Raw genomic sequence first — 23972 nt, forward strand, 5'->3', positions numbered from 1 at the left:
GGGGGAACAGAGCATATCGATCCTGAATGTACTGTACATGTATGCATCCATGCTTACTTTTCTTCTTTTTTCCCCTTTCCTCTTCCTTACAATGTCACTTTTTTTTTACCCATGGTCGAATCTTTGGAGTAAGGGACACACATTCACCTCTGGAACCTACAAAAAACATTGATTCACATACCAACAAAAAGTATTGTGAATTAAACCCCATTTTCTATATCCAAAGTTAATAGACTACAACCCAGAGGAGAAAAAGAACCGATAAACCATGTTTGACTCCATGAATACTCCTTCACGAAGTGTACTCACGCCAGCGCAGGCTCTGAGACTCTTCGATTTCTACATGCAGGGTACTCACATTATAGACGACGATAACGACATAGTGATGGAGCTGTGTCTCGATGCTGATTCTGTATTGTCTCGAGTCCAGAAGTCTGCAAGGAGGTCCCTTGCCTCAATGCCTTCAACCTCTGCAGCTTCGGGTGAAGATATGGAATTGCGCCAAGGTATTGCCTCAGCCTACCATGAGCTTGCACGCTTATTTGAACAGCTAGGTCATTTGGATGTTGCTCAAGGGCGCAGCAAGAAAGCTGAGAAATGGGGATACATCCAAGAAAGCAGTAACCATGGCAAGAATGCTAGTGACAATAACAAGGGTGGTAATAGCAACAACGGCACCAAACAAGAAAGTAGTGGAACCAATAGCAGCATATCAAACAGAATGGTGAAAACAGCACCAGCACAGACCATTGCAGCTATTTCAAAGGACATATTCAATCACAATGAGCCTCCAACAGCCATCAAGTACAGCTTACCAGATGCTGGTACTCAGCTGAATGACATCCACCAGCTTGTATATTGTCTATCTCTGTTATCACTTACTCCTATCCAAACAAATGGTCTCAATGATCACGAGAAGGAGTGGCGACAGGCCATATTGAACGATCAAGATGAACATGAACGACTGTGTAAACTGGCTTCAGATGTGATTGAGTTGTTCATCAGCGATGACATCAAAGCCGAGGCATCTGTAGCTGAAGTTGTGGCTCTCTCCCCAGTCCTTGATCAAGCACAATTCAGAACACTACTCATGGCTTTGATCAATGGAATCAGCCAGAACATTATGCTGGATACTCATCTGTTACAAGGATTGGCTCAACTGATGCAGTGTGCTCCTCCTGGACACCTTGACTCCGATGACCTTGTCACAATCCTCAACACCCTCAATTATCGCTTACGAGGCACGCATAGTCAATCTGGAGACCATCTCTATTGCCTGTCTGTTACGGTTTCACATGTCCTCGATGCCATGGTCAACAACCAAGTCAAAGGTCTGAAGCAAGAACAACTCCATGAACCACTTGCTGCATTCCTCCAAGGACTAAAAGACAGTTCAGATCCTCAACTATTCTACCAAGCAGCTTATGCCTTCCAAGCCTTGCAGTATATTCCAAATGATGAATCAACAATGCAAGCCATGCTTCGACGGACATCAGCAGTGATCCGAGGAGTGTTTGGAGTAGTGAGTGCAACCAAAGACTTAGATCTGAGTGCCTTCATGGATGAGATAAGCAGTATCCAGAAAAAGCTTCCTTCTGTGACAGAAGCTATTTACATGAGCTTAGGAATATATGAAAATACAACTCACTCTGTGAGAGTGGATCGACATTCAAACAGTGTATGGAAGGAGGACTTAGCTTTAGTCACAAGTCAGCATGGTATCCAGCACTGCGTGGAGCTGATGCACTGCTCCAGAGAGGCGAGTTCACCCAGTTCAAGACTCTTGTGTGTGAAGCATCCTGTCGAAATGATGCAGCATTCCAATGGGGACTATGTCAGAGACTAGGACAGATTGCAGCTGATACACAGTGGACCATGGATACTCGACAGGATGCCATCACACTCCTAGGAGAGATATACAAGAGTGACCAAGAGTGGGATAACCATGCACATATCAAGCAGTGGATCATAAGTATCCTTAGGGAACTATCCTCATTATCACCAGATGGTCTAAAAGGTACATATTGCTCCCTCTTTTTCTGTGGATATGTTTGGATGTTGGCAGTGCTCAGTAAATGGTGATTTATCTACTCACTCCATACACATATCCCTATCCTTCTCTTTCCAGCTGCAGACACTCTCTTGAATGAACTAGAGAAATATGGAGACCTCAAGAGACAAGAGCTATATAGGAAATGTCTACAAGGGCCAATAACCCAGCATCATTTCATCATCACACACTCTCCATCTACATCTTCACATTTGCTTGACCTTGCACAGAATAGACCTGGTGTTGAGGACAGTCTACGGCGACTAAAGAGACAGCGGATGGAGATTGGAAACAACCAAGGGTTCTACATCAAACAGCATGCTAAAGCAAGTCCTCAAGCAAGCGATGACAAGCTATTCTTGCTGATGGACAAGGTAAAAGAGTTCCTGGATAGCGATCAGAAAGTGCTACTTGTCCAAGGAGATTCAGGAGCAGGCAAGTCCACATTCAATCGCACTCTGGAGCGTACACTCTGGGAGACATATCAAAATAGATATGGTCGGATTCCGCTGTTTATCAATCTCCCAGCCATCGACAAGCCAGAGAAGGATCTAGTTGCAAAGCAACTGCGACACTACGATTTCACGGAGCCCGAAATCAAAGAGCTGAAGAAGAGTCGGTCATTTGTTTTGATTTGTGATGGATATGATGAGGGCATGCAGACCACCAATCTGTATGTCTCCAACCAACTGAATAAGTCTGGAGAGTGGATGGCTCAGATGGTGATCAGCTGCCGCAGCGAGTACCTTGGATTGGACTATCGAGATCGGTTCCAACCTATGGACCGCAATCATCAAGCAGATGCTGGATTGTTTGAAGAGGCTGTGATCATGCCATTCTCTGAGGCTCAGATCGATGACTATATCAAGCAATATGTCGATGCCATGGATCCACTGTGGCATGTGGGTGACTACCGGCGTGCATTCAGCCAGGTCCCTAGTCTACAAGACCTCGTAAAGAACCCATTCATGCTATCGATGTCACTAGAAGTACTCCCACGAATAGTAGTTCCAGATCAAGGAAGCACCAACACCAAGATCAAACGTGTCACACTGTACGATCAGTTTGTTGAGCAGTGGCTCGAGCGAGGCAAGAAGCGACTAATCGATGTATTAGGACTACACGTATAAGATATCGTCTATGCCACGTGAGTAGTATTCTAAATCATCGTATACGCTATATGTGTCTATATGGTGCACAGACGTCGCATTTCCGGATACTAAGCCATTCAAGATCGTCAATCAGAAGTTTGGTGACACTAATCAACTGATGATAGGGAGCGTGCTTTGGAACGCTCTCTCGACGTTAGCAGTGGTGCTTACGACTGGAAAGGTAATTGTAGGCCCACACAATTCCTTCTTTCGTTCTCATTGCAACTCACGCTTGTGGTTCAAGAAGGGTGCTGGAAAGGACATGCGCAACAACGTTGTACGCCAGACACGGACCAACTTTGACGACATTATCACATATGGCAAACATGCAGCAGTCCACCCGCGCTTTCTTATGTTTAACGCCAAACCAGTGACCTTGGCGGACCTTTGGACATTCAAGGCGTCGACGCATGGATGGTCAGGGCTTAAAGTTGCAGCATTTGTCTTCAAGAAATTGTTCAATAATTGTGGAGAGCTCTTGAGATCTGAGGTTGAAGAGCGTCTTGCGATGGTTAGGCGAGATAAGGGTGACGATAGCGATGATACAGAAAGCGATCGTGGCATTCGCAATAATTTGCAGCGCCTTGTCGACGTCATGGAAGAGAAGGAAACCCGGCCAGTGAGTGTCAAAGTCGACCGAGAATTGAGGGGCCTCGCAGATAAAGCGAACAAGCAGCTAAGAAAAATCAATCAGACCGTTGTTATAGCACAAGTAGAAAGAATATTGGAAGGCATGCTTCATTAATATATTTTATTGTATTACTTGCTTTGCAAACCTTTCGCCTCGAGGAGAGAAGTGTAGAGACAAAAAGATGACGGAAAGGAATTTAACCATTCGCTTTCTTTGCATGAATAGAAACAGCTTTCCCTATTGAAGCCTAGTACAAACACCTTTATTCAAGTCCACTACAGAAAGAGAGTCTTTAACTCCTCAGCTTCTTGGAGCACTCACCTTCACCATTGCTGTCGCTGTCATCAGCCGAACGTTTTCATGCATTCTTGAGTCGATCAATAAACTCTACATGCTCCTTGGGGAAGACGTTACCAAAGTTGTCATCGCTAATATTGATCACCACTTGTTGCACACCGCTAGCATCCTTTGGAAGCTCTGAGGATGCTGGCAGTTTGTCTGTCCACTTTGTAGGATAAGCAATGATCATGTTGATGTAGACATTTTCAGGGCAGTACTCGCGAAAGTTCTCAGCGTGACATTCAATCTTGGGAGCCGAGACCGTACTGAGTGCATCGTTCCAATCAGCCTCTGAGAAATTCGACGACCCCTGATGCAGCTTCATCTAAAACAATAAAGATGAAGACGGTTGAGATAAGAAGAATGTGCGAAAGAGATTTGTTCAAATACCAAAAGATTTTGCCTTGAAGTACTCACCTGGACAAAGACTGGAAAAATTCTTTCATTGTCAACACGGATGAAAAAAACGAGGTCTGGTCCCGATGGCTTCGGCTTGGGGAAGAAAAATGGCGCAACAGGCACGCTGTTGCGTTTTGAATTGTTGTTGACATGAGCGTCCATAAACTCCCCCATCGACATCATCGCATGTGTCGTACCTTGCTCGAGTCCAGGCTCTTTCCAGCCAACAATCTCCACGTTGCCGACAAGAGCCGGACACATCTTAGAAATTTTGGGGCTATGCGGCCACTCTGCTAGAGGTCCTCTGTTGAACGTCTCACTGAAAACCTTCATCATAAACCGCTCAAACACACATCCTTGCTCAATAGGTGTCGCCTTGATCATACGTTTTGAACCTCTCTTGCAAAGTAGGGATCAATGGCTGCGAAATAATTCTCAACAGCCTTGGAAACGAAGGGCTCGTCAATAACGGTAACGGCCCGACCTCGAATAATCTTGATCCGGCCAAACGCATGTTCGACCAAAGAAGGGTCTACCTCTTTGAGGATAAGGTCATGATTTCCAAACATGCAACGCTGGTACATTAGGAGTCCAAGCATGCTGTCGATAGACTCCACGAGCTTATCCTTGTATCTGTTGTACTTGTCTGAAAGGCGCGAGATCTCGTAACAAATGTTGCCTTTGATGTGTCGATTCGCCCATGACACCAGTCTGCCCTCTGCATCCTGGATAGTCATCTTCCATGAACCAGGGTCATTGCATTCAATAATTCTCTCTATAAAGGAAGAAACATTAAAGCCAAAAGTTGTAAGCATTTGTGCATCAACTCGAGATCATCTTATCAAATCTTCTTTCTTCGTGGCCATCTCACGTTAACATACCAATTGCTGTTATGGCTGGACGAAATCGGCCTGCAAACTTTTCGAACAACATGTCCACCGCGTCCTGAGGAAGGTATTCAGATAAAGCCAGCCTTGATTTTTCGTCTGGCAGACACTTTTCCGCCCGCGAAATGTACGACTTGATCGACTCCTTGCATTTCCATCCAGGAAACTCCATGTAATCAAAAGCGGTGGAGTTGTCCTTCAGTCCAGAACCAGAGCTCTGAACCCAGAAAAGTGTTGCAATGCTGAGTCCAGTCCCACATGTAACAAGCGTGAGCTGCTCATGGCCAATGTCTCGGAAGGCGTGCAGAATTGGGGAGAGAACTGGACGCGGAGAAACCTCGGAGGACATTGACTGGAAAGAACCAATGAACTGATCACCAAGGAACTGTGCCTCATCGTTGATGACGAGAAGCCTGGTACCATCCTTGATCTTCGGTAGACATCCGCGCTGAATAAGTCGGTCCTTTGTGTCCTCATATACATTGCGGACATAATCAGAGAGGTCGAGAATGCTGTGATTTCGAAGTTGAACAACTTTGATGTAAAGCTCATTAAACATGTCCTTGAACAAAACATGTGGACATACTTGCAGCAGAGCCCACCGTGCACTGTTGAATGTTTCACTGCTGCCAGGAGCCCGAATACAGTATTTGAAGATGAGAAGGCGAGATAGAAATAATAAGAGTGTCGTCTTCCGCGCAAAGAGGTTATTAAGCTCAAGATCCACCATAGCAGAGCTTGCCTCGACTTCCTTCAGACGATTGCGCACAGTGTTGAAAAGTGTCATCATATCGCCGCTGCCCCAGTCGTCATCAGCATTGAAGTAGAACCCCCAATGCTGAGAAAGGAGCTCGATCACAGCGCGAGTCTTACCACAGCCTACGGAATAGAGGTTGTTGGGAACAATTAATGTCATGCTTCAGAGACCTATGCTGATATCTAATAGCTCCATTTACCATGTTGCTTACCAGAGACCCCAAAGATAGGAATATTGTATCGGTTATTCTCTTTGACAAGCTCGAGAATGGATCCAGCCGTAAGATTCCTTGATGTCGAATCAGTATGGAAGGATCAGGCAAGTCCATGAAGAGTAAGCTCGGACGTTCAGGAGAGGCTTTTCCAAGACCGCGACGCCATGCTCTAGGCAGCCCTTGAATAGTTCCGTTTGTGGTTGGAAGCTGTCCTTCGCCCTTAACAAACGCATCGAGGAACTTGACTACATCCGATCCTGGTGCAAAGAACTTGTCCGTGATTGTTTTGATGTCAGCATGGAGTTCACCTGTGGTGCATGAGAGGAGGGCAATGTTAGGACGTTTTTTAAAAAAAAAAAAAAAAGTACAGACACAAATGGACAGAAATGGATGCATTCCAGACAGCGGTGTACTGGGACGGGAGACATCCGATGAGTAGCCAGGAACAGGAGTTAATGAGCGAGAAGGTCCTGGTGCCTGCGCCACTAAAAGCAAAATAAGGGGGAGAGAGAGACAGAAAATAAAGTTAATCTGAATAAGCTCATGCAGGCGAAGATCAATCAACAAACGCGAAGAAAAAGACGCGTCTCATTACCTTGTGGAGGAGGGCGCTGGACAATGATGTGGATTGTTTTCTTGGGCGGCTTCTCATCAAAGACATCAGAAATGTCGTCGGTGGGATCAAGCTCTGTTGGGGCATCAATCGCGCTTAAGAGAACGGGAATATGCTTGTTGGCCGCTATTACAGGGTGAGAAACGCCCCAAACGGTGAGCTCATCAGCATCAACATCTTGGAATCGGTTGGCCTTCTTGGCCTTGAGGGCATTCTTGAGGGCATCGAAGGCTCAATCTCGACAGAAAACGCGTTGGAGATTGACTCCCCATCAACAAGGCAAAACAGAGTGAAGAGATTGTCTGGCATATTGCGAAGCATTGAATAGGTAGAAAACAGAAAGAGAGATGATGAGGGAAGAAAAGAAGAAAGCGTTGATACTAAAAACAAAGAGAATAGGGTATCCCTTAAACCGTAAGGTTTGTAGGACAAATTTGTCCAATTATTTTGGACTACTAAACCTATGTAAAAACATGAAAAATTTTTAAGTTGAACTTTATTTTTGAGTGTGAAAGGCTTTAAATCAGTTTCGATTGCTGTTAAAACAAAGAGGGACGTTGCACTTTTCACACCATGTTTGGGTTTTGTTCGTCCCGTGCGATGGGGCTCCACTATCTTTTGCTTCTTGGCGTGCGACCCAGGAGCACCATACACATATTGCACGCTCTTCATCTCTCAATTCCTGCCAATGACCATCACTCTCAAAGCGGCACTCAGGTAACTTGAAGTGTTTAGTTACTCTTTGACGCTGTGTCTTCTTGACACTTGAGCTTCGAGTTTTGGTGTTCTCATGAACAGAATTGATGATACCCTAGACAAGCTTGCGTCGGAACTCCCAGTGTGTGCGAGTGGAGCCTGTTTTTAGGCTAATAATATAGGAGTTGACGATTGAGGTGTCCAACAACCAGAAAAAGAGGGGCAGCCAGTTGCGTCGTGAGGGTTGTTGGGTGTTATAATAGGACCTCAGTTGATCTGCAATATCGACCTCTCCCATGTGGTAATTGTAATCATCAACGACCTTTAGAATATTAAGGTCTTTTCTTGGAGCGTCGGGGTATCCTCCAAGTCTTCTTCCTCTTCTTCAATATCTTCGTTTTGTATTCTGCAGCGGCGTGGAAAAGACAAAGTAATGTCGAAGACATTGTCCTCCATTTCCTCATAAGCACGGGCCACACTCAATGTCATTTGTGATGGAGCATTCATTGGTAAATGAAGTTTGGAATTCACTTAATTTGCGAGTTGATCTGAGTACACCGGTCTATGTAATTTTTTGCGCTCTTTCACTTTTACCCGGGTGTTGGGGGGAGGTGGCTTAATGAAAAAGCGAGAAAAACAAGTAAAGTAGAAAAAAAATAAGGTTATTGGACAAATTTGTCCAATAAACGGTTTAAGGATAAGGAGGAAGGAGTGGCAAAGGCGATGAAAGAAGGCGTGGGAATGGTACGAGAAAGTGGCTATGAAGGGTCAATGGAAAAAATGGTTTGCAGTGGCAAATCACTATTATTTGAGGAAATAAATAAACACTCTTAGACCACACGCATGTAGATGAGATCGCGTATGTTTTCCACGCTGCAATTTTCTTATTATTTTCTTGACGAGCATTTTTCAATCATGATAATAACACGTTCTTTTCTTTTCTTTTATTCATATCGTTACTGGCATAGTTTGCTGTCTGGCATAGTCCACATCAACAAGAAACATATTGTATTCTCGGAGCAGGAAGAGAAGGCGATCACGGCTGATGTCTTAGAATTGTTTTACACCTACGCCTCTGGGATACTCAGTCACAGCAATCTAATCATGATTCGCATGGCCATTCAGCGTCGATCTATGACGTCAGGAGCTCACCGGATGGACAGCAAATAGCTTCCTGTAGTCGTGATGAAACAGTGCGCATATGGGATGCAAGGACAGGACAGTCCATCCATGTTTTACAAATTCCCAATGGATACATAGAAGATATCAAGTATTCACCTGATGGTCGGTTGCTTGCTTCTTGTCATCATTCTTCACGTGTCTACCTTTGGGATGCTCGAACAGGCCAAGTTGCCCATACCTTGGAGCTGCAGGACAGACAATACAATGAGGTTTATACCCTTGATTTCTCACCTATTGACCATCGAATTGCCTTTGGTCATCGCAATGGAGGTGTGACTATATGGAACACACAAACAGGAGAGCTCATCCACACTCTACAGGGCCACAGTGAAGCTGTAGAGCGTGTAGTGTTCTCACCTGATGGCCACCATCTTGCTTCATATGATGAATGGGGAACCCTTAGAGTCTGGATAGCTCATTCAGGTGGCCTTCATTATGAAGTGAAGGATGGAAAAAGGGATGGCTATTCTATCAAATACACGCCTGACGGTCGAAAAATAGTGGTTAAACCCAGCCATTTCCTTAGTGAGCTGCTTGTACGGAACGCAGAAATGGGTGAGCTTTGTTATACAACATCTGAATATTATAGAGGTATAGGGCTATCTTCACCATGTAGCCAACGGATGGCTTGTGCCTGTGAGAATGAACAAATCGATGTGGTGGATATAGAAACGGGAGTTGTTTTGTATACTCTTGAAGGGCATACCAAGAGGATCAGAGAGATGGCCTATTCGGCTGATGGGAAGCACATTGCCTCAAGCAGTGACGATAGGACAGTGCGAGTGTGGGATGCAGAGACAGGCGAGTGCTTGTTAGTAATCCCATCGGAAGTTAGACGTGTTGCTACGCTTGTATGGAATACATCTGAAGAAGGCTACTTTCTGGTCACCGGATCTGAGGATGCCTCTGTTCGGATGTGGCAGATTGTGAAGGAAGGCGATCAATATCAGTGTCGGCTGAAATGGAGCACCAAGCAAACATTTCTCAATGCTAGCAACATGTATATTCAAGGTGTAGTTGGATTGAGCGCAGTCAACAGGAAGCTTCTGATGCAACAAGGAGCAATAAAAGAGCGATCCCATCCGTTGGTCATATATGAGGCATCCAAACAGATTCTGGCAGCATCACCAATGGGACACAATTCCAAAGCAGCCCCCAGCCAAGTTGATGATCATCAGGTCTCATCAGTAGAGATATCTTTGGAGACAGAAGCTTTGAGAGGAGGAACGCTGCTGACAACAATGACAGGAGCAAGTCAATCGATCAGTGACTACCGATTCAAATACAGCATGTGCAGTGAATGTAGATTTGCGCATGTTATTTCGTGTAGACCTCGCTGCTAAAGAAGTAAATAAGCAGGGTGGCATTTCTAGAATAAAGAATAAAATCAAAAGGGTGTTTAGTAATTAGCCATCGTAGAAAATAAGAAAGCACTTGCAGTATGCGTACGGGCTTTTTTGATGTCTTGGAGGTGTTTGCTTGTGTTCAACCCAACTTCATAATATTCAATAATTTTTTTTTTTTTATATTTATTTTTTCATCTTGGTGAGGAATTTGCTTTCTCTACTTGTGGAAACTGTTCACACTACATCCAATGTTGTGTTGTTTCTATTGGAGATAACCTTCCATTCCATTTAACTAAATTGTAAACATTTCATTATTATCTTTGACATATTTTGTTGAGTACTTACACTTACAAAACTAGAGTTCAACGAAGGCCATTAGATCGCCACACTTGTGTCTGTCAGCCGCACACGAGGCGAGATATCTGTTACTTTTAACTTATTGCTCTATATTAAACACTGCTTAATGCAACTTTGTGTCGATGGAATCCATTGGATTTTCTTCAACACGAATAAGAAAATAATAAAATAAAAAGTAGATTGAGAAGAGATAAATAAGAAAAAGGTGCAAGCGGCCAGTTTATCCTCGATCAATGCTTCATATTGGGCGCCAATATGGAGACAAAGTGTCAAGCGAAGTTCATGTCTGTATTACTTCATCACGTAACGGTGCCTCTCAATCAAGCCCTCCTTGTACTTGAAGAGAAAAAACAACGATGGATCCATTCATGTAATCGATAGTTTTTCAAAAAAGCATTAACAACTTACAGACAAGATTCATTAGATTATCTCGGTAGAGCCGGTGTCAGCTGATAAGCATGAATGAGGTATACCTTAACGATGTAATAACAACGCTTGATAGGTGCACTAGGTATGATACTATAGCTAACTCTCCTCATTTTTTTTTATTTATTTATTTATTTTTTTTCTTAATTTTATTTTTATTTTCAAGCAAATTTTTTATTCAATCATCCCATTCTTCCTCTGCCACGATACCCGTATCAGGGACCAACGTATCTCGATCCGCCTTTGATTCCTTGGCTGTCTCAAACATCCTCTCCATTGCCTTCTTCTTCCTATCATCCTCAGCAGCTTGTTGTTTACCCTGCAAAAACTTGTCTAGTGAATTTCCACCTGTCTGAGGAGTTGCTGGTGTTGCCGCAATGTGATGTGATACTAAATGGTATTTTATGATAAAAGAAGAATCAAAATAGGTAAATTAACAAAACTGCAGTCCTTCCTATTCCTCAACAGCAGCAGCAGCAGCAGCAGCAGCAGCAGCAATAGCAATAGCAACAATAATAAAAAGGGGGTTTTTTTTTTTTTTTTTTTTCCGGCTTACATGTTTCCATATCAGATGGGCACAAAGATATCTTCTTTCGCTGAATACCAGAGCCTGCGCCATCAAAGAAGTCTTTCGCTTCCATGCTTGCACTCTCAACATCATCCGTGTCTGGGAACAAGTCATCCTGGAAGTATTCCTTCTTATTCCTTGGAACGGACACACGGATGACCTCCACGCTATTATAGGTCAGACGATACATCTTGGCAAGTTCCAACTCTCGGACGTCACAATACTTCTTGGGCAAGTAAGCTACATCTTGTTGCAATGTCCCCTGTTCAAGACTGGCTACCTCTACAAACAAGCTCTTGTTCGGGGCATCTTCCTTCTTAATACCGACAAGGATCTCAAAGTGCTTCATGACTCGATCGCCGCGAGCGGATATTCCAAGAAGAGAGGTATCTGGATCATAATGTGGGACCAAGACCCCTGGAGAGTTGTCCATCGCCTTCTTATCGACTGGTCCGCTTGCAAGGTCATTAGAATCATACAACAGGATTTCACGTTGGCTACCCCTATTCATGAATGGATTGGTGGCTAGAGAATGTCAATTGCTGGATAATGGACAGAGAGAGAGAAAAAAAAAAAAAAAAAAAGAGAGAGAGAGAAAGAAGACCATACCTGCCAAAGCCAACACTCGCCACTAAATCAGACTCTCCAAGCCAAAGAACTCTGCAGGCTCGAAGACTATCATGACCAGGACCTTCTTGCAGCAATTGTCCCGATAATGCATCCCATATACGGATCTTCTTGTCCCTGCACACCGACACAATCTTGGTCCCTTGGTGATTAAATGCACAGCTAAAGATCTAATGAATGAAAAGGTCAAACTTTAGTACAGTCCTTTAAAAAAAAAAAAAAAAAAAAAAAAAAAAAAAACAGCAAAGTGGCATTTTTTTTTATTAGGATGTTATCTTGGAATCATACCACATCCTTATGACCTTTGATAGTCACCACCTCCTTTTGAGCTTTCAGATCCCATAATCTCAAAGTAGGATCATTGCGATCCATGGAAGCTGAGAGGAGTACATCCTTTGCCTGTGGATGGAATTGGATCAACGAGATTTTATCCATCGTTGGGGACCCGAGAACCCACTCTGGCTTCGTCACATCGTTCTCATGATCAAGACCCTCCTCAGGAATGATCCAGCCCTTGATCTTGGCATCATCTGATGCAGTCACAAGCAAGTTATGGTTGAACGGGTCGAATTTGAAACTTAGCAAGTCTGAAGAGCAGACAAGGGATGGGACCTTGGTCACTCGTCCTGGCTCTGTAGTCTTCAAAATCCCAACGCGTCCTCCTGTAGCCTGGAGAGGAAGTGCCATAAACTTGGGGTTGACCTAAATCGAGTAGAGTGTAGATGCTTAGCATGATTATGTTTATTACGCCAAAAATGACATTTGTGTCTAAAAAAAAAAAAAAGTCTGATAAATCTTCTCCTTTCCCCTTCTTACCTCAATCAGGTTGCATTCAGGAATGGCGCTGATACTCAGCCCTGAAATACTCTCGAAATGCTGGCTGATATGATAAGGCTTAAATGTTAGGAAGCGGAATTTGGATGTTTTATGGGTAGCAAGTCGAACTGCAGCAGGTGATCCAACATGAGTAGTGTTAGATGCAGACGAGGATGGTGAAGTTGAGCTCTTGGGTACTGATGCTGGTGGTGATTCAACGACATTAGCTGTTGAAGTGGCGGGTTGAGGAACGTCTTCTGATGAAGATTTGCTCACAGCTGGTGTTTCGGAAGGTGTAGGTTCAGAAGCCTTATTGTCCACCGCAGGCAACTGTTCCGGGGTAGTTGGTGATGCTGAAACAGTCGGCTTTGGAGAAGATGTACTTGAGGAAGTAGGTAGAGCTTGAGGCGGCGTCGGGGCTGGAGAACGAGAGGGTACCGATGATGCTTGCGTTGAAGTTGAAGTCGAGGCTGAAGCTGAAGTTGGATTTGAGCTGATTGATTTGACAGCTTGCTGCGCCCATGCTGGTTTTCCTGCCATCCCTGGGTCTAACGATACCCTTGGCACGGTTCTGTTCTCGCCCTGCAGCCACTCTGGTGCCTCGAGTCCCGGTGTGGTGGATTTTGTTTCTGGGTAAAGATCCGCATGGAAATCTAGATAACTCTATTGAAAAATATGGAGCACATAAATATATATAAAAAGGATATTATCAGACATTGGCCCTTTGGACTTTTAGGAAAAAAGGAGAAAAAAAAGAAAAAGACAAGGGATGTCCAAACATACTCTTCGAGGAACGTTAACACTGACAGGCCAGAGACTGTTGTTATTGACGACCAAAATACGAGCAACTTCTGTCTGCATGACATTCAAGATTTGTTTTGGCACGAGGCCTGCGCCAGCAACGGGCGCAGGGACTGTAAATCCAGTGCCCTCTGTCATATATGGAGCAGAGTCTGCAATCTCGACCCAATGAATCATGGTCTCGCCCCTTGAAGGAAGGAACATGATGGATGTATCCTCATCATACAGTGGCAGTATGAATCCATTTGAAGAATCCTTATGCTTAAGTTCCAATGGTTTGCTTAGATCATCCGCTTTCCAGAGAGCTATCTCTCTCTCCCTCATGTTATTGAACCCAACTGTAAAAAGCAGATCCTTCTCTCCGATCCAGACAATACGCGATGAACGGCTTCCTACAGGGCCTTGGCCGGTCTAATATAGTTCAAAGCAAAGCAAAGCAAAGCAAAGCGCCCTCCTTCTATTTCAGCTATGTGTAATAGTGTACATGAAGGAAATGAAGTATTTTCCTTTATAGTATACAACTAAGCTGAGCTTGGGGTAGCAGAGCACCATGTAGTTTACTTATCCTCACCTGGATAGGAGACTCGTTTTCTCTGGGGTTAAAGACTCTAATTTGTGTATCTTTACATGTCGTAGCCAATTGTATTCCATCTGCTTTCCATGAAAGACTATAGACCTTGTTGGGATGCGTTAAGGCATAGGCCGGGGTAGAGAGTGTTGATCCGTGCTCATGGCCAGAGATATTCCAGATTTGGACCAGACTCTGTGAGGCTGTGGCAATGATCTAGAGAAAAATAGGTTGTTGGATTTGAAAATACAGAAAACTATTAGTACGAACTATATCTATACATTTTAACATAAACCCAAGCATTTCGATCCTTCAATTAAAAATGTGAGATGAGTTGACTTACACCTTGAGCCGTAGGGTGATGAGCAATTGTTTCGATGGCCTTGCCTGTTCCTGTCACGATTGTAAGTAGGAGTTGAGAGGTAGCCAAACCTTTATCATTGGATGAAATTTGCCACACTTTGACCTGTTGGATAGAGAAAAAACCAAAAGACAAAAAGAAAAAGAAAAAAAAAAAAAAAAAAGAGAGAGAAGAGTAGGATGGTTATAAGAAGTTGTCTTGCTATAAATATCATACATTACTGACACCAAGGACAAGTCTGCATTATCTGCTGAAGACAAACGATCAAATCAATCATACCTCGCCATTCTCGGCTCCAGTGATCAACAAGTTGGCATCAAAGGGACTGAATTCCCAGTCGGAGACATTGGATCCATGGGCATTGAGCGAATAGACATTTTGTCCGACACGTCCTGCGGGTCCCACAGGGAGGATACCGACGGACCCGACTAAGGAAAAAAAATAAAAAATAAAATAAAAAATTAAAATTAAAAAAAGAAGGTCGTTTAAGCATCTCGCACGTTAATCCATGACGATTAATTAAATAACAAATATTTTTAATTTATTACCTCCGCTTTGCTGCTTGAATGCAATCCATGACTGACTGATCTTTACTAATTGACACGAGTCTGTTGAGGCATTGGTCGACAGCTTGAGATCAGTATAGGCATCCTTTAGAAGTAATATTTTTTAAATAAATAAATAAAAAAAAAAAAAAAAAAAAAAAAAAGTAAGTATGGTTGACAGAGAGGATTGAGACTCTACTGTTGCCTTTGCAAAAAAAAATATAATACGGGATAAGTGTAAAGAGCAAGTTGCGTAGAAGAATGGATCTTTTTTTTTTTTTTTTTTTTAAAAAAAAAAATAATAATAACAATAATAATAATAATAATAATAAATACCTCATGTTTAGCTGCCTTTCCAACGGCGTTCCTATACTTTGAAAAATTGGCAAATAGTTTCCGCGACATGGAAATAAGAATTTAAAAATAAAAATAAAAATAAAAGCAGGAATAAAAATAAAAATAAAAAAAAGCAAAATAAAATAAAATATGTGATTATTATTTTTTTTTAAAAAAAGAATAAAAGGTAAGGACAGATTGAGGGGGCAAAGAATGAAATGAGTGAACAAAGATGTAATGAATGAGTAAAATGAACAAATGTGAACGAGATGAAGTCGAATGCAGGCTCTGAACTTTATTTAATGCATGATCATTGTGACGCTTTCTACATCGGCTCTCAACATGATCAGCCCAGGCATGCTTTTTTCTCTTTCATTTCTTCATTCTCTTTGTTTCCTTTCATTGGCGTCCTTGACTTATTAAATCTTTTTTTAATTACATCAATTGTATTTTATTTTTCCTCTTTTTTTTTTAGTTCTTGATTTTCTGAATACATTACAGAGCTTTTGTGCGTAAATTAGATATTACTAGTTAATTATGAGTACTATTCGACTAACTGAAGAGTGGAGGGGAAGCTAAAAAAAAAAAAAAAAAAGAAACATATCAATGGATCTAGTAAGGTGGGATCACCAGTGAGAGCGAGCTGTCCTTTGTAGGTACCGTAACCTGGATCGAATTCAATAGATCTGCAAGTTCTGGTCGCGATGTTGCCAAGTTGGACGAAATCGATAAAGATGAGCCACCGTTGATGCTCGACTGATGATGCTTCGAACGCTGGCCAGAGTGCATGTAGAAGCGTTGTAATGCGGGTGATGGTCCATGTGATTCACTTCCGGCAACCGAGCTGTTGGTGTCACCCCCGTCTGCCGCCTGATGAGCAGCCGACAATGCCTGCTTGAGATTCTCAACTCCAATGGTCTTGTGCGACTGATTGGCCTCTTCATTCAAATTGTCCTTGAAGAAGCTTGTGCGTCGACTGATCTGTGTTGATTGAACTGAGCCTTCTGCAGACTCATCTGTTGAGAGCAATCCGTTGGCTTGTGTAGAGGGTGGCATTACAATCTTTGGTAAAGCCCAGTCCTCCAAAAGGCGTGACACTCGGATTCGGCCTTCACCTTTGGGTCCCAATAGACTCTGATTTCCAGCGATGTTCATAGATGAAAAGAGGATCGAGTTGTTGCCTTCTTTGGCCGACTGTGCAGAGAGTAGGTTGGATTGGGTTTCAGGGTTATAGGCGAAACTGAATCTGTCTGCTCCGGATCGGAATCGATCCGAGACAGTTGTGAGCAAAGTGATCAGGTGCTCCCGTGCGAGAGGATGTGTCAGCACAGGGGAAAGAGGCTCCGATGGTGCTTCCCACTGGTGACCAATTGTTCTCGTCAGGGACTCTTGGTTCTCATAATAGATCGGGTACCACTGAGACTCGCCCTCCCGGGATTTTTGGATGTTTTCCAGATACTCCAAGGGCTCGGCCATTCCGTAGCTGCTCACAGCCTTTTGCAAGTAAATGACGATGACGGTTGCAATAGCACGCTTACGGGCTACCAATATAGTAGGATCCTGCTCATGTCCAGATCCGTCTTCGGCATCCTCCTGCAAGCTCCAGTCCTGAAGTGAGAACAAAACAGGCACAACTCGCATAAACTCATCATCCTGAAAGTGTGCAAACAAGGCTCTAAGGATTCCATAGATAGCAGCCATATCGGTCGGGGTGGCTGTGGGGAGACGTGCGTAAGCATGCAAAGTCTGATGAGTCGCAGCACGGAAATACAAATCGCTAGAGACTGCCGGAGCCGGAGTAGCTAGCAATGACTCTTGGCTGTGGCCCTCATCCTCGGTCGCCAAGAAGGTGATGAGCGCCTGTGCGAAAGCAGTTCGGACGCCCACATTCTCGTCAAGCAAGAGACCAAGGCAGGGTGTCAAAAGCTCGGAAGAAATCTCGGCAACATGAAGACCTGACTCGTGGCGGCCATGCTCTTTGCTTGTCTTGATGACAGAGGTAAGGCATTTGAGCTGAGCCTTGCGGTATTCTGTAGTTGGCACACCATCGATGGTATCTGGCTGGGGAGCGATGCCGATCTTGTGGGACAATTTGCTGACGATATGGGAAATGATGTGAGGGATTTGGTTGCTGTAATAGATATGGGTTGCAAGACCACCTAAAATGCATAAAAATAGAAAAAGAAAATTAATAAAGTAAGCAATCATGTTCATGTAAGAGGAAATTATTTTAAGACATGTTACACACACATAATGTATTCGAAAAGAGTAAAAAAAAAAAAAAAAAAAAAAAATGCTTTCTCAAAAAGAGACGAATTCGTACCCACACTCCTGGTAAGACCATCCTGAATGAGTGTCTCAAGAACAAGCAACTGGCTGGATTCACCCTCTTTGCTCAACGATGTTGAAACAGAAAGGGATTTCGAGAGGGCCGTCAAAAGTGAATTCAGAACCTCGAGGACGGGCATGCCAACGAGGGTCAAGGGTGAATACAGAATAGCCTCCAATGCAGAGATCAATGTGACTTTTTTCTGCAATCGCAGAGACATCTCCGGGGTGGTCGAGTCGACACTATCAATCCGTGCAATAACCTCGTTGACGACCATATAACGGAACTGTGGCATGATTGGGTTCATGATGGCCTTGATGATTCCAACAGTGATGCTTGAAGGCCACCAGACTCCATATTCGTCCAGATAAGAGAAGGTGGGCTCCAATGCCTGTCTGACATTGTCGCCGTTTTGTGTTTTAAAAAGAGCACGGAGACACTGCAGTGCGTGAGCTGTAACCTCATCCTCTGCAACGTCCTTCTCCACATGGGTCGGTGCACGTGTTGATGTTGATGGGCGTGGAGAGGCTGGTGCGGAGGAAGAGTCCTCCAACGAGATTTGAATGCCATCCTTAGCGTCGATCAGACAGTCGATGATGGAAGGAAGGACGAGATTGAGCTGAGACTTGTGGTCGTATGCGTGGAGTGCAGCAGATGAAACGACACTCTCCAGAGCCTTTAGGCCAACCAATCGGTACTTGTTGTTCTCATCGCCCTGTAGGGTTGCAATATCGGAGAACCGAGCCACAACACGCTCATAAAGAGTTCGGAAGTCTTGGTCTACACCCAGGGTGGAGCCATCATGAGCGGCGCAAAAGGCTGAAAAGACGATCTGGCAATGCCTGACAATGTCAAAGTCCGATGTGTCGACCAGGAGAGTGTCAAGGATGGCAACAATATTTTTGGAGAAGATGTTGAGATGACCCTTGCTTGCGATCAAGAGTGCTTTGATAATCTCGAGTGAACAATGGACATCACTGAGTAGGTAAGAGAAAGAGAGAGAAAGAGAATGAAAGAAAACAGACAAAGAGGATTATATGGTGTTATTTTGGTAATTAAAACACAAAATGCATGCGAATGACAGCACAAAGTAGAAGGACTGTAGAGTTGAAAAGCAAAGTGTCAAAGTGTCAAAGTGTCGAGGAAAACGCAGCATTCACACATGATGCTTCATGTGGATAACCAAATGCTGAGCTGTTGTGTTCCCATTCCTCAAGCACAGCACATGTCTGTTTGTGATGCTCAGCCATGCTGATCAAATGTAACAGGGATCTTTCTAGTACGACCCAACAAATCAACAAATCAACAAGCATCTCTGGTGAATGTTGTATGCACAAGAGGGAAAGAACCTTTTCAGACCATGCCATGCTAATCCAGCTCTACTTTTTTTTTTACTCTCATCATTCTATTTCCTTCTTGTCTTTTTTTTTTTTTTTTTCCTTCCAACTTTTGTTGTGCTCTCATTTAATGCTAATTCTGTTTTGGTTCTTTCCCCCTCTGAAATAGCTTCCCGTCTCCAGATGTTGTATGATTCGTCTGAACAATACAATCTTTGATCGCCTCTTTTTTGATGCTCATAAAGTTAAATTAATGATTAAAATAAAAAAAATAAAAAAAAATAGAGTGTTGGCGCATTTTTTTTGTCACTTACTTGAGTCGTTTCTTGCGATAGTCGCGCACGACTTTGTTCTCGATGAAGCTACCGACTTTAGTCAGCTTGACGGGTTTGGAGGTGGTATAAAAGACCAAGTAGGAGAGCTCACTTGATTTGGGACCCTTCTCATCCGACTTTGCGGGATAACAGTTATTGATTAACGAAGCATGCTTGACATATCTGGAGGGGATGAGGGATGAGTGCGTTGCATTCGGATGGGGCACAGGTGGAACGGGTGGGACCGATCCGTTAGCATTGAGGGACAGGCCATGAATAGAGGAAGCAGACACGGACGCAGACCGAGAGCGAGGTGTAGGAGGAGTAGGAGTGATGGAAAGAACAGAGGCAGAAGAGGAAGTGGTCATGATTTGATTAGTATAGCTCGAGTACAGTCAGGGGAAAGAATGTTGAAGACGTTGAGAGGTTAAAAAAAATGTAAAAAGAATTAGAAGAGTAAAAGGATGAAAAGACAGAGAGATGAAAAGAGAGAGAGAGAGAGAGAGAGAGAGAGAGAAAGAAAGAGAGAGAGGGAAAGGATGAAAAGGATAGAGAGTGTAGGAAGGAGAGGTAAAAGTTAGGGAGGATAAAAAGACAAGACAAAGACAGGGACAATGGAGGAGTCAAGGTCGAGTTGAATAAAGGAGTAAAGGAGTGAGCCAGAGAGGAAAAGGAAAAGGAAAAAGAGAAAAAGATGAAGACAAACTAGAAAAGAGAAAAGAAAAGAAAAAAGAAAAAAAGGATGTAATTTTCTTTTCATCACATTGCCTCTCATCCGATGAATTGCATTAATAGTTTTCCTTTTCTTCATTTAGCATTTAGCACCATTTGCTCATCCTCTCTGGCTGATCATCCACAAACCAAAAAAAAGAGAGAGAGAAAGACAGTCCGCACAGAGCCACAAAAGGAAGTTGCTAGTGTGAGGAAATAGCTTTTGAGCCCATTTTCTTCTTTTTTCACGCTCTTGTAACACTTCACACTTTACACTTCACACTACGCACTATGCACTACGCACTACGCACTACGCATACACTTTGATTGATCTATATTAATTACATTGCCGCGCATAGCCTTCGAACCACTTTTTTTTTTACAATCTTTTTTAAATACTTTCATTCACCCCCAATCACAATAAGGTTCTCTGTCTCCTTGCAACAATCATGCCTTGGTCTGGAAGCAATTAAAACAAAAAACAAGGTACAGTCGTACGACTGTCTAAAGTACATAAACTCCGTTACAACCACTCTCCACATCATTGTTATAATTGTTGTTATTATTATTATTGTTATTATTATTATTTCTTTTTTTTTTTTTTCCTTTTACAACTGCGCGTTACAAAATAAATACATATTTGTGTGCTGTAATTACAACGATGTTATTCCATCCAAAGCTAATATTTCAGTGTGCATAACATCATGACCGCTCAATGATAGACATGTGCTCACAATCAATTGAGTGCATTCTTCCTCCCCTTTTCCCTTTCCCTTTTTTTTTTCTTTTTCAATCATCCAGTTAAACGGGTGAACGGGAATAGAACGTTGCAGAGGGTGTAAAGATCGAAAGGGGAAGTATAAAAATTAAGCGCGTTCATGAGGGCTGTATTACCTGCAGCAGATCATGGCTATGACTAGACTGGGCTGTAGCGGGAGTGAAAGTGAAGAGTAAGTAAAGAGAAAAGACAGAGTGAAGAGAGAGAGAGAGAGAGAGAGAAAAGGAAAAAGGAATTGTAAAGAGGTGAGAATGTGTTTTTTCAAAGATCACTGCAAGTTGGAATGAATCGGCAAAGTCGACATTCACTTGATGCACTACGCCGCCGCTTTTTTTTTTTTTTTTTTTTTTTTAAATCCTTACTTTTTCTTATATATTCACTTCACTCGGTAAAATGTAAGTAATGAACAAAAGAGAGAGAGGTGTAGCCGAATGAGAGAATGAATGGAAGCGTAATACAAATGTGAATGCAAACTTTGTTGTTGTTGTCGTTGTTGTTGTCGTTGTCGTTGTCGTTGTCGTTGTCGTTGTCGTTGTCGTTACAAAGTTATTAAAGTTGACTGGTGGAGAGAGAGAGAGAGAGAGAGAGATAGGGTGTTAGTGTGTCAACTAACGTCAGTCAACGTCAGATACAATCCAGTTGATTGTGTTGATTGTGTGAGATAAAGAGAAGATAAAGAAAGAGAGAAAGAGAGAGAACGAACAAAACGGGTAAAAGGAGCAAAACGGGTAAAAGATGAAACCTGAGCAGGTAATGACAGTGAGAGTGAGAGAGTGAGAGAGTGAGAGTGAGAGTAAAGAGCAAGTAAAGAGAGTGAATGAGAGTAGAGAGTAAGAGAGAGAAGAGAATAAAGAGAGTAGAGAATGCAGACAGACTGCAGAGTAAAAGAGTGAGAGCGTTGTAATTGTCTGAGCATGTATCAGAAATTGAAGAGGAAGAAAAGTGAGAAAAAAGACAATCAAAAAAAAAAGCGTCATGAACACACCACATTGACATTAGACATGATTTGATTTGATTTGATTTGATCAGTGCAAGAAATTACCCACTACCTGATTCACATTCATGTTCCCATCAACCCAACTGCATTCTGCATCATGAAGCATCGGAAACAGCAACAGCAAAACTCTAACCTCTCTTTCTTTCTTTTTTATGCTTTTTGCATTTCATGCATTCACAATGTCGTTTTCAAAGGAATTAAAAAGGAAAAAGAAGGTTATATTTCCCAATTGCTCCCTCCACTCCACTCTTCTTTTTCTTTTACTTTCCCTCAGTCAGTGGAATGTCAATTAAACAGGAGGATTACTCATGGTGCTAGTGAGTCTACCATGCCATGCCATGCTATGCTATGCTATGCCAGCAATGATGTTTATTTCCTATAGTCTGATAATAGATGACCATTCCCCTCTTTTTCTTTCTCTCCTATCCCTTCCTATCACAAGGGAAAGAAGTGAAAGATGAAACAAATTTTCACAAAAAAAAAAGTATGACATCACGTGCCACAGAAATGGCCCGTGCTCATGGAATGATGTTTTGTTTGTAATTAAATGAAATGAAAAATTAAAATGTGGTCCAGTTCGGCCTTGTCAGTCATTTGCTTTCTTTAAATACCGATATGCACTCGAAAGCAATCTAGAACCCCATAGGTCCATAGGTTAGCATAGGTTAGGGAAAAGAAAAAAAAGAAAAAGAAAAGAATAAAAGACGCGTCTTGAATCTTCTCCTTGTATTACATAATGTCTACCTTTTGGCTGTACTATGATCAACTTGGCGTATAATATTACTGTTCCTATTGTCCCATGTTATGAAGCATCCAGATAAGGATAGGAAAAAATGCTAATGATGGGCATCCAACACGATCTGTTTTGTTTTTTTGGTCCTTCTTCCTCTAAAGAATTCCGATCTATTTCTCCATATCTTTTTACGGATCTCTTTTTTCAGTAATATAAAGCATTTGTACATGTAAATACATATTAATATCGATACTCAAGTGGCGGCAAATTGAGACAGGGCACAGAGGCGCACATGCCAGGCGTCAATAATCTAACACAAAGTTATTCAGTCGGTCTTACATGGATCATTTCATTTATCCTCTCCTTCACAGCCCACTAAACCCCATATTTTTTTTTCATTTCTTTTGATACAACAACACTAAAGTCTTGAGGATTCATTTTGATTTTTTTTCTCACAGTGTGACACGAATATAAAACATCAAAAAATAAAAAATAAAAAATAAAAAATAAAAAATAAAAAAATTCGCTCTCCGCTTGTCCTTGGTATTGACCATATTAGATTTCGGATGGCTGTATTTGAACCATTCCTTCCTTTTTTCCATCTTTCTGATATCTCCCATCTACCTCTTATACCTTGTCTCGAGATTTTACCAAGGTGGGATGGTGGGAGAATCGAAGCAAGAATATGGGGGACATACAGTAGTCTTGCATATATATAATATATATATACATCTCCCATGTTGGGGTTGGCTTTCTTTTTTCTTTTTTCTTTTTTTTTCTGTACCGTGTTCTGTTCCTATTCCTGTGCTGTACTGCGTCTGTGTGTGAATCTTTTGGTTTTATATAAATCATTGTTCACCTCTTGCCCGATTGTACGCTATGAATTCATTTAATCCCCTTTTTTTTTTTTTTTTTTTTTTTTTACGACGATATAAACAACACAATCATGCATCAAATCATGTCATCCCACAGCTGCTCTTGACTTTTTGCTGCTTTGTTAAAATATTGATTCAGTCAATGATGACACGGATGTCCCAAGCAGGATTGTGAGACTGTCATCCATGCATCCACAGTACAAAAAAGAAAATACCACATCCAAACTT

At 42.5% G+C, this 23972-nt stretch overlaps 4 protein-coding genes across 4 annotated transcripts; all 4 read right to left on the bottom strand.

Annotated features, from left to right (window-relative positions):
* Positions 1-3244: 3244 nt before the first annotated feature.
* On the bottom strand, positions 3245-4454 carry BCR41DRAFT_50901 (hypothetical protein). Its single transcript, XM_022030884.1, has 3 exons — positions 3969-4454; positions 3432-3877; positions 3245-3316 (listed from the first exon to the last, which is right to left on the bottom strand). The coding sequence occupies exons 1-3, from the start codon at positions 4049-4051 to the stop codon at positions 3309-3311; spliced, it is 537 nt and encodes a 178-aa protein (XP_021881964.1). The 5' UTR covers positions 4052-4454; the 3' UTR covers positions 3245-3308.
* Positions 3764-5143, bottom strand: BCR41DRAFT_50925 (hypothetical protein). The gene is made up of 3 exons (XM_022030885.1): positions 4589-5143; positions 4154-4496; positions 3764-3877 (listed from the first exon to the last, which is right to left on the bottom strand). The coding sequence occupies exons 1-2, from the start codon at positions 4952-4954 to the stop codon at positions 4191-4193; spliced, it is 672 nt and encodes a 223-aa protein (XP_021881965.1). The 5' UTR covers positions 4955-5143; the 3' UTR covers positions 3764-3877; positions 4154-4190.
* Positions 5144-11214: 6071 nt separating this feature from the next.
* Positions 11215-15820, bottom strand: BCR41DRAFT_322048 (hypothetical protein). The gene is made up of 11 exons (XM_022021458.1): positions 15671-15820; positions 15338-15440; positions 15069-15217; positions 14772-14894; positions 14432-14644; positions 13843-14271; positions 13060-13722; positions 12532-12945; positions 12226-12413; positions 11605-12119; positions 11215-11438 (listed from the first exon to the last, which is right to left on the bottom strand). Exons 1-11 carry the CDS (start codon positions 15737-15739, stop codon positions 11227-11229), a joined length of 3078 nt encoding a protein of 1025 aa, XP_021881966.1. The 5' UTR covers positions 15740-15820; the 3' UTR covers positions 11215-11226.
* Positions 15821-16282: 462 nt separating this feature from the next.
* Positions 16283-20018, bottom strand: BCR41DRAFT_395860 (hypothetical protein; the record flags this gene model as incomplete). Its single annotated transcript, XM_022028759.1, has 3 exons — positions 16283-17829; positions 17994-18976; positions 19651-20018. 3 exons carry the CDS (start codon positions 20016-20018, stop codon positions 16283-16285), a joined length of 2898 nt encoding a protein of 965 aa, XP_021881967.1.
* Between the last annotated feature and the right edge of the window lie 3954 nt (positions 20019-23972).

This window comes from Lobosporangium transversale (genome assembly GCF_002105155.1).
Source record: "Lobosporangium transversale strain NRRL 3116 chromosome Unknown BCR41scaffold_16, whole genome shotgun sequence".
In the NCBI taxonomy this organism is placed as follows: domain Eukaryota; kingdom Fungi; phylum Mortierellomycota; class Mortierellomycetes; order Mortierellales; family Mortierellaceae; genus Lobosporangium; species Lobosporangium transversale.